Source organism: Watersipora subatra, chromosome 7 (genome assembly GCF_963576615.1).
Source record: "Watersipora subatra chromosome 7, tzWatSuba1.1, whole genome shotgun sequence".
Lineage (NCBI taxonomy): Eukaryota > Metazoa > Bryozoa > Gymnolaemata > Cheilostomatida > Watersiporidae > Watersipora > Watersipora subatra.
This window is the reverse complement of record NC_088714.1, coordinates 40,643,650-40,654,635: the sequence shown is the minus strand read 5'-3', so window position 1 is coordinate 40,654,635 and position 10,986 is coordinate 40,643,650. Positions and strand designations below refer to the sequence as shown.

At 35.1% G+C, this 10,986-nt stretch overlaps 1 protein-coding gene across 1 annotated transcript in view; it reads left to right on the top strand.

Moving 5' to 3' along the window:
• The window catches only part of LOC137401172 (REST corepressor 2-like), a 28,808-nt gene that overhangs the window by 8,594 nt on the left and 9,228 nt on the right, over positions 1-10,986 (top strand). The window contains exons 3-6 of the mRNA XM_068087554.1: positions 8,333-8,404; positions 8,915-9,129; positions 10,074-10,216; positions 10,317-10,431. Coding sequence (XP_067943655.1) covers positions 8,333-8,404; positions 8,915-9,129; positions 10,074-10,216; positions 10,317-10,431 — 545 coding nt within the window. The remainder of the gene's footprint in view (positions 1-8,332; positions 8,405-8,914; positions 9,130-10,073; positions 10,217-10,316; positions 10,432-10,986) is intronic.

Below are 10,986 nucleotides of genomic sequence, written 5' to 3'. Positions count from 1 at the left end.
AATCACTGTTACAATATGTATTTTGCATGCTGTGTCTATCTTTATTGAATTTTTGTCGCTAATACCTTCTAGTGTTTATAGCTTGGCTGTAACTAAGCGAACGTCTTAGCGACCCTCTTAATCATTTTTATACGATTTCTTTTTCGGTTCCATTATACGGTACGGGGGAAATTATATGTACACTATACGGGTATAAAAAGCGCTTTCATTAAGAAAGCAGAGTAGTCTCAGCTCCGTGACTAGTGGAAACTCCTTCGAAATAAATTGAACGGAAACCACGTTTGTGAATTCAGCAAAAAAAATGTTCGAATTAACGGTGCCGAGGTCGAGTTGTATAAAGCCATTGATCATTGCGTAGGAACGGACCAAGCAAATCCATTCAAGTTAACCATGTGTTCGATATATTCGAGGGCGAGTTATCCATGTTCCACTGTATAAATTAAAAGCATAGATTGCTTGTTGCAAGTTAAATGGTCTCTCGTGTGAAGTTTTAAATATTTTTAATCAGAAAGTATAGATATTTTTCTATCACTTGAGATTTGTTTGTTGTTTTAGGTGATGTGACTGCCAGGACGTTATCAGATTAAAATTGGCAAAACTTGATCGCGGTTAAAACGCTCAGAAAAAATACATACATATTTTTCTACCAAGCGTTTTAACCAAGATCAATTTTGCAGTAAGTCAGTTATTACAAAACTGCTGTACTATTAAAAACCCATTATCAATTTTGCCGATTTTACTTTAAATTTATCCGAATTTTACCTCGCTTTTCTTGCTTTCAGAGGGTTATCGCTATGCGGTTGTTTGGTAAAATTTGATTTTTGCAAACTTTTAGAAAAGTCGTTAATGAAAATATTTTTCCGATGTTGGTAATAACGAGGCCTAAGAACTACTAAAAGTCGATGTTTATCTCTATGGCTTGGAATAAAGTGATATTCTAAAGCGATAGTAACAACCGTCTCGGTAGCCGTTTGGCAAAAAAACTGTTCGAGTTAACGTAGAGCTGTTCGATGTCTACCTGCACTATGCATTCAATTTCAGAGTTGTTTTCTCCTGAAAACCGAATGAAACCGAATCTTCATTTGTTACTTCGGTTTACTCATATGGGCATTATGAACCGCATCGAACCGAGATTTGTATATTTATTAATAAATAGTAAACTAATAATTAATATTTGCAAAAAATGTTCAAGTAGTGGTATCATTTTCAATTATAATAATATTAATTAACCAATACGATTTGAAAAATGTTATCCTCTTTAAAATTTAATGAATCAACATCAAATTAATTAATTTAAAAGCAATTGAATAAATATAAATAAAAAAATTGCAATATGCTCAGGACAAATACAATCAATGAAGATTAATACCATAATAAGATATTACAAATATGAGTCTCTTAACTACAAAACATCACATGAGTTAATTTGGCAAGAGTCAAGACTATTGCTACAATTTGGATGAAAAATAAATCTCTAAACACATTTGCTGACCGATCCATGCTCACACGAAACTTTGTTTAGGAAGCTGCTGCGTGGGCATGCGCAAACACTGAATCGAATCGTGATGTAAAATTCGGTTCATACGCAGTTGTCTTCTCCTTCTGAATCGATGAACCAAGAGATAATAACTATCGAAAGACCGAATGCACTCGAATCGTTATCTAGCACTAAGTTAACGGAGTTTCGGTCGAGTTATCTAAAGCCATTTGTCATTGTGTGGGAACTGACCAAACAAATACGTTGAGTTAACCGTGTTTTCGAGTTATCCGAGGGCGAGTTATCCGAGTTTCACTGTATGTATATATATATATATATATATATATATATATATATATATATATATATATAAATTCACTAGATTAAATTGAAACTGTACAAGAATCCTTTCAGATTGTTCTTTAAGCAATTAAATCTGTTTAGCCTAAACTCGTTTTATTGCTATAGTTTGGTTGGTGTCTTGTGAACTTGTAGTATTTTTGTACTTGGCTCTATCTACACTTGTTTTAAGAAAAATATATAACAACGCAAATAACAGCAAAAGTGTATCACAAATTGTATGTGACATTAACTAATTAATATCCTGATGACACTTCAGTACTGGTTGTGGATAATCGAGGAAAGATACCATGAGCTTCACGCGACTGATGCCAAGGCTCATTGATGATCTACTTTTTAATGCTAATTGATGTGTATTACATTACGGGTTATCTCGTTAGTCTGTATTGCATTAGTATTATTCTGTTAAAGTGTATTGTGTTTGTGTCTGTTGCATTACTGTATATTACACTGGTGTGTATTGCATTAGTGCATATTGCATTAGTGTGTAATATGCTAGTTTCTATTGCATTAGTGTTCGTTGCATTAAAGTGTATTGTATTAGTGCTTTGCATTAGTGTGTATCACTTCAGTGTGTATGGTATTATTGTGTATTGCATTATTGTGTATCACACTGGTGTGTATTGTATTAATGTGGGCTGTATTGGTGTGTATCGCATTGAGGTGTACTGAATTTGATGTGTTTTGTCTGGACGTGTACTACATTGATGTGTACTGTATCAGGGTGTATTGCATTGTGTATTACACTGGTGTGTGTTGCATTAGTGCTTGCATTAGGCATTAAAGGCATTGCTATGCTAAAAGCCTGTTGGCTACATCTCACTCTTTAAAGACGTGATTGCGTGAAAAAAGTCGATCAAATGATATTAAGACCAATAAAAGGATAAAACATCAGCTACAATTTGATGTAATTTTTGTCTTTGTAGACTAACCCTGTCCAGAGATATGCGTTTGAATAAGATCATTTTTTGAAACCCTCAGATTTGAGCAGATGCTTTATTCGTGACGTGTATAGGGATACATGTGCAAAGAGTCCACAAGCGATAAATATAAAAAATTTTCTGTAGCCAATTATCAGCACGAAAATATTATATATGTCATATTAAATGTTATCGCTCGTAAAACGTTTTTGTCTGTGATCTCAAAGTTAGGGTTTTACTCAATTACTAATCGCACATCGACATCGCTATTTACTGAATTAATTGAAATCGTTAATTTATTGAATTATTGGATCAACACGTTTTATTGATGAACAACAAAATTGTAACGATGCTTCCAGCTTCTGCGAAGGTGACTCAGAGTTTTCTGAGCATCAGGTGGTTAAAGTTTGGGGCAGGCAGCGTATGGTTAGAGCTGACAGGCTTCACAGCCGTTATGCTGCAGAGGAAGATAGGAGAACAGAGGTAAACTTATCTTCAACTTTGAGTCTCCTATATATATATATATATATATATATATATATATATCTGTTGTGTTTACATTCAGACTATAGTTCCCTGTTTGAGACTATAATGTAACTTCCTGTGCACGCTTGCGTGATTCGGATGCACAGTGTGTTCTTGTTACAAAATATACGATGTTGATTGTTCAGTTTACGCCGTTTTAATAAATCTATAGCATCTAGCAATATAATGCCTTAAATTGATGAACAAATGTTAAATATACTAAAGGTAATAATTTCAGTACTCATGAATACATTTACTAATTAATAAAATTATAACCTTTTGCTATCACCCATAATCATTTTGTAATTTTATTATCGTTTCATCTAGCTATAATACTTGCTTCAAGTTTTCTTTGACAGTTCTAGCTGGTAAATTAGATTCATGATTAGAATTTATGTTCACTTATCAGTTGTAGAAAGTGAGCAAAATGGATTGATCAATGCTCATCCTTAACTCCCAGAAACAAAGCTTTGAATTGTTGGCTTGGCATACTTATGCTTTTGTTAAACATTCATTTTTAAAATTACACTTGCGATCTATTTAACTCCCAATTTGCAAGCTTTCAGTAGATACGCGTTAGAACGGCATACCTATGAGTGATATATATTTATTACATTTGTTTTATTGATTACAGGATGTTTATGTGGTGCCACCAGCGGAGGAGCTGTGTTAGTCTGAAAACTGCCATAAATGGGAAAGAGAGACATAAATGTGTGCTGCACAAACCATTATATGTTATGTTTGAGTTTGCTACAGTAGATTAATTTGCCTATGATATGAGCTGAAATTAAGTGAGTGGCCACGACTTGGATGGAGGTTTTTAATAAAAACTTTATTGGCTTGTAAAAACTATATAATAAAATAATATTGTTGAAGACAAAGCATGATTTGCAGAACATATTGAATATATCATAGCCCTGTTACCATCTGTGCTGAAATCTTCTCTAATAGATGGATTTATGAAATGTAATCAGAGCTGTATTGGCAGGTACTGCATAGCTCGACTCACTTTCAACGGACCAAATAATAAAAGCTCGACAATATTAAGTAAAATTTTGTGATTCTACGCCGCAAACCGCCAACCAGGTGCAGGAATGGTTTTATTAACCCTTTGTCAAAATTGGTGGGTTGATTGATTTCAAAGAAATTGACGTTTTCCGCTCACTACAGACGGTTCCCAACCTACGAACGAGTTATGTTCTGAACGATTGTTCATAAGGTGAATTTGTTCGTAAGTTGCTTCAGTGCTATATTTTGTATTATAATTAATGTTCAAGGCCTATATAAGTAAATTGAAGGTTTATATAAGTATGTTTAAGGCTTGTATAAGTAACCTGTATTGGTTTGTACTGAAAAAAATATCTAATAAAATGGAGATAATACTTTGGTGGACGCCGGGCCATGACACTGCATTTCTTATTTATTGTATGCCTTGTCCTTTTTATTATATTGTTGTTTTAATCGTTATGCTATCACTTATCGTTGTTGTTTTATTTTTTGTATGTGTTGTCCTTTTATTATACCGTTGTTTCACTCGTTATGCTATTGTTATATCTGATATCCCGTCATAGCACTATTACTTATCGTCACTTATATTGTTGTCATACCAAAGCACGAGCGGTCCTATTTATTCACCTTTTTAGCCGGTGTTCTTACCGTTTACCGTTAGCCGGAACGATTGGTATTATTGTATATAAAGGAGCGCGCTCACTTAGTTGAGCAGAGCAGATAGCCGTATACTCCTCGGCTAGTGAAATTTCCTTCGCTAATAAAAAGCTGAATGAAACCACTCGCACTTTCTTCTCTTTCTTTATTAGTCTAGATCGTGCCAAGTAAAGGCCGGCAAATCCCTTTACAATACGTACAGTAAAAATATATGTTCTTTGCGCACTGGAAATACGTTAACGCACTTATGCACAGCAGCGAACTGGGCAAAGAAAGGTGGATGCTGGGTGGTGCTTCTGAGTAGTGCCTACCCGCAGACCTGTTCGTATGTACCGTTGTTCGTAACTCGAATGTTCGTAAGTAGGGAACCGTCTGTATTTCAGTCAACCCATAGAAGCTAGAGGTGGAACGAGACAGGTTTTTTAAGTTCGAGGCGAGACTCGAGACACTGTTTTGTAAAAATTCGAGACACGAGACAGTAAAATAATGAGCATTTGGTGATGATTTAATTACACAAGTACTAGCTACTTGGTATATATAAAATTAATAAAACTATTTTTAAATTGAATTTTCGCCTGGTGTAAACGATTTAAATACAACATTTTAATAGTGATATGCATGTAGGTTTTGTAAACAAAAGTGACACAAACAGCTCTAAAATACCGAAGTTATATATTCTAAGAATTTTGAGCTTGATTGATCATAATTATTATAAACATATTGCTTTGTACATGTATATTTTTACCATCTATTGAATAGTTCTTACTTTTTAATGTAATGAAACCGATAGCCGTCGCTCTACAAAGAAATACCGCAACTAAAAGAACACACGATAATACTTTCATTCTTGTCGTTTCATTAATGTTAAGTGTTGTTTGTGTATTAACTGTAGTATGTGAATTATATTTAAATTGTACTCATGAAATTATATTAATTACTGTATACATGCACATGTATATTCTTATATTGAGCTAACAAAACGTCATTGTTAACCGAACACGGACTATGGTCGACACGGCCTTTCGTTCGTTTCTCCGTGTTCGGGCAAGTTTTACTCGCGATTGGTAGTATATACGTAAAAGAGGCCCGAATTTTATGAAGGGCAGTTGGTGTTTAGACACGATACGATAAAATACAGACATTTTACCCGCAAAAGTCTTAGGTATTTATTAAATTGGATTATTCGAAGAGTAATTAGATACGACCCGGTATCTGTTTTAAGGACACAGAACCGAACTAAAATATAACAGGGCCGTTGTCCGGACTACATGATTAGACTCAGTGGCCAACATAATCAATAGCAACAGGTAGTAACGGACCGGGTATAACTTTAAAGGCAGTTGCCCGCAATCCATTACAATATATGGAGTTGTCGCTACCGCAAGAAGCCATGTTTTAACAACCGTGCGCAGGCGCTTTAGTTCTATTTCCTGTCTCGAGTTTGGCAATAGTTAAGACGAGACCGAGACGAGACAGGTCGATACTCGAGACGTCTCGTTCCACCTCTAATAGAAGCATTTGTTTAGTTCTTAAATCAATCAATCAAATGTGACCAGTAAATTTTTTACAGTGTGATGCTAATAATAACTAGATAACGTTAACTATACATGACGTATTTAGGGATGCAGTTGGTTTCGCCATATACTGTAATTGAACATATTCTTTTAAAGATGCTGCTTTTTATTTTATTTGGTAACCAGTTTCCGGTGTGGGTAGCAGCTGAGAACTTTGGTGATACAAAAGCCGCGATGAAATAAATTAAACTCGACCACATAATTACTGTAGACTGGCAGAATCGTAGTCGGTACTCAAATGTTTACACAGCGTTTAGTGGAACTAATATGACAAATTTTTGATTTCTTTTATTTGAGGCGTTTGAGACATTTCTAATAATGTATCTGTAGCTAGATTTAAAATTTTATCTTAGCAATTATGAGCAAATACAAAATAAGATATAGGCCTATAGAGCCGCGTAGGACTAGACTTCTCGCAATAGCCGATGTGAATACGAGAGATAGAGACAAATTGTTTCACTACATACATCATTTTAGGCAAGTCTGGGCACATATTTTTTGTGAGCATTTTTACCGCGATCATTTTTTGTCGGTTTCAATCTATATATAAAATAAAAATGTATATATTTTTTTCAAAGTATGTGTGTCCCTCCAGCTCTAGCTATTATTAGAATAGCTTTGCTGGACAATGCTTACGCAACGTCATGGCTTACCGTCATTAGAAGCCTAGCGCTTATTAACTTCCTTACTGGAATTTTCCTTTGGCAATGCGCCAGGCCAATAGTGGTAGGGGAGCAAGTGGTAGGCAACTCTCATCACTCATTGTTTATGAGCTTTTTTTATACCCGGGCAACGCCGGAAGGCGCAGCTAGTTTTCAAATGTATTGACAATGAGATCGCCTAAAACAACAAACAACATATCAACTGATAGAAAAAAATCAATACTTTCTGTTAAGATCAATTAAAATTTGACAATCACATCTTTAACTATGTAGTAATAATAATAGGCATTGAGAAGCCTCATTGACATGCAATCGGTTCTAACTTGGTGCATGTTTTTTTTTGTAAGATTATCAGCATTGTTGTTGTTGCTGTAATATTACCAGTGTTATTATTGCTGTAAGATTATCAGCATTGTTGTTGTTGCTGTAATATTACCAGTGCTATTATTGCTGTAAGATTATCAGCATTGTTGTTGTTGCTGTAATATTACCAGTGCTATTATTGCTGTAAGATTATCAGCATTGTTGTCGTTGCTGTAATATTACCAGTGCTATTATTGCTGTAAGATTATCAGCATTGTTGTCGTTGCTGTAATATTACCAGTGCTATTATTGTTGTAAGATTATCAGCATTGTTGTTGTTGCTGTAATATTACCAGTGCTATTATTGCTGTAAGATTATCAGCATTGTTGTTGTTGCTGTAATATTACCAGTGCTATTATTGCTGTAAGATTATCAGCATTGTTGTTGTTGCTGTAATATTACCAGTGCTATTATTGCTGTAAGATTATCAGCATTGTTGTTGTTGCTGTAATATTACCAGTGCTATTATTATTGCTGTAAGATTATCAGCATTGTTGTTGTTGCTGTAATATTACCAGTGCTATTATTATTGCTGTAAGATTATCAGCATTGTTGTTGTTGCTGTAATATTACCAGTGCTATTATTATTGCTGTAATATTACCAGTGCTATTATTATTGCTGTAATATTACCAGTGCTATTATTATTGCTGTAATATTGCCGGTATTATCATAAAGTCCCAGAGTTGTCTCGTGCTGTTAGTTCATGGGCGGGCTCATTATATGATCTATTTGTTTGAAGCTGTAGATGCAGATGATTAGTGCAGGAAGTTGTTCTTTTTTGTAGAAGAATATAAAGCGAAGCACGAGGCTTTGCTAATCTGGCAGCCATGTCTTCAGCGCATCCGCACAGACCAATGTATGATATCATTTTTCTTTTGTACTTTTATATAAAAGAACCATGGTTCTCTTTGCAACTATGCATAACATTGCTCAACCTTTACATTAAAACTAGTACAGGATAGAATCATAATCAACTCGTAAATTCTGAAGCAGTCGTTATATAACCTATATTAAGTTTAAAAAATGACTATAAGATGTTAATATCGTAAGAGTTCCCTGCAGATAACCAAATTTCCAAACAGTATTCTAATGCTAGTGCAAATGCTAATTGTAGTTTGGACCATTTGCATTTGGTTTCCATTAACTAGCTCAATATAGCCTTATTCGAGGTGAGACAACTCCAGGGTGCCTGATGTTCCTGTACATGCCAATCATTCATTGTGTCGCTGCTCCAATAGTTGGTTTCGTTAGTTTCACTATTCTCAAGATAAATATGGTTTCTCATTAACTGTATGTTTGATACTGAATTTGTTTTTGAAAGTTATACATATAAAACAATGCAAAATGTTCACATGTATGCTTGAAGTGGATGATTTCTGCAAATTGGCGAGAGAGAGACATAAATACAGCGAGGAGCAAGCACTCGGAATGCTTTTTTGGAACAAACATGACTTGGAGAAGGCCTTGCAAGATCTATCCAATTTCGCTCCATTTCCTGACGATTGGTCTACAGAAGATAAAGTCTTGTTTGAACAAGCTTTTGCATACCACGGCAAGAGCTTCCACAGGATTAGGGAGATGGTATGCACTGAGTTGAAACTTGATAGCTCAATACAACCTTTTCTAAAACATTTCAATTTTTTGAGCACTTTCTTTATTTTTAAAGCTTACAACGCCTTTCAACGCGCTTTGCCATCTGCTATTCATTGTACACAAATCCTGGTGCGGATTGTTTGAGGACAACTCCTGTCCTGCGCATTGTAATATAGGATCACTTTCTTTAGCATTTCTTATATTTGTATATGCGTGTTTATCACAAAAATTTTGTCAGTATTTATGTGAACATGAATCTTTTCAAGCATGATAAAAAAGTGGTTTGAAAACCTTTAATCATTTAGTGAGTTTTATCATTTTTCGTGAATTAAACCTTTCAACTTGATGAAAAAATTAAAGGGATGTTCATGAGCTACACTTTAGTGTTTGTTATCCTTTCCTTCTTTTGAGCTGAGGCTATGGTCAAAGGTTTAGGCAGCTCTAACATAGCCTACCGGTAGCTTGGCAACACTCGGTGCCCTAAGATATCTGTTTTCTAAAAATATGAGTAAATATGATGTTACATTATACTTTATTTCAATGTACATGTATATTCATTTTAGAGATGCTGTCAATACGCATCATTAAAATAAATAATATATTGTATAGACGTACATGCATGTGTGTCTATAGAATATGTAGGATATGTATATAGTAGTACACACTGCGTATCTAGCTGCCATATGTAGCTGCATGGTAAGGAGGAAAGGTAGCTATATTAACAATGTTTATATTTGACTCGCGGTCCGTCTCTCTCGCTGCCAATATGTCATTCGTGAATATTTACTACTATTACAACCTTTAGAAATCAGAGCCTCCTGATATTCCTCTATAATAATAACTCAGTATGAGTATATATTCTTAGAAGTCATCGATGGCTGAGATGGTGCCTTAGAGTTAATAAACTAAACTGGCTTGTTGCACACTTGCAGCTCCCTGACAAGTCGATAGCAGCTCTAGTTAAATACTATTATGGTTGGAAGAAGATACGGAGCAGACCCAGTATTATGGATAACCAGGCTAAACATACGCCGATATCTGATATACTCACAGACCTCAGTGATGAGTCAGACAGGTACGTACCTTTCTTCCTACATTATTTTAATACATTAGTAAGTGCTCGCTAATGCAGGATGTTTTATCTTCATGACGGTGTGTGCTATGTGATATTGTAGTGAGTCAGAAAAGTCGGATTTGGAAGGTAATGGACCAGCGTGTCGTAATTGCGAGTCGCGGAGTAAATCCGTCAGCAACCACAGGTCAGGTGACCTATGCAATCCGTGCTACGAGGTGAGATATTTGGGTCCTGTTTCTCTTTCCTACCTGTTACATTAATGGGTTGATCTTAAAACTGGTATTCATGTGTGTATCTATAACTTTCTATTCGCATTGGTAATCATTAAATTTTGACTTGCAACAAAATTCACATTACAGTTATTTGGTATCAAAAGGTTCACCATGTCTTACTCTGTTATGTTGTAGGTGCCAAATATGTGGGAATGTGATGACAAGCTCTTAAAAGCTCAAAAACGAACAGTTGATCGCAGCCATCACAAAACCGCCGTAGATCGGAATCAGTTTATTTCTTTGACGTAGTCATTACATTTGGTTATTGTTTTGTCACGTGATGTTCTCACGTTAATTGAAAAGCCAATAAAAGCTCAAGACATGTAGAAAACTACTCGTAGCATTAGTTTATGACAAACACTTCGGGTTTCACCGAAGACCCCGTATCAAATATAGATGCTCGCTACTTTACAGTTTTGTTTCGGCTTGATCTAATCATCTAGTCGTAATCTGATCATGTGACCCATACTCTGTGAATAATTTCTGCAGCATTTTTCG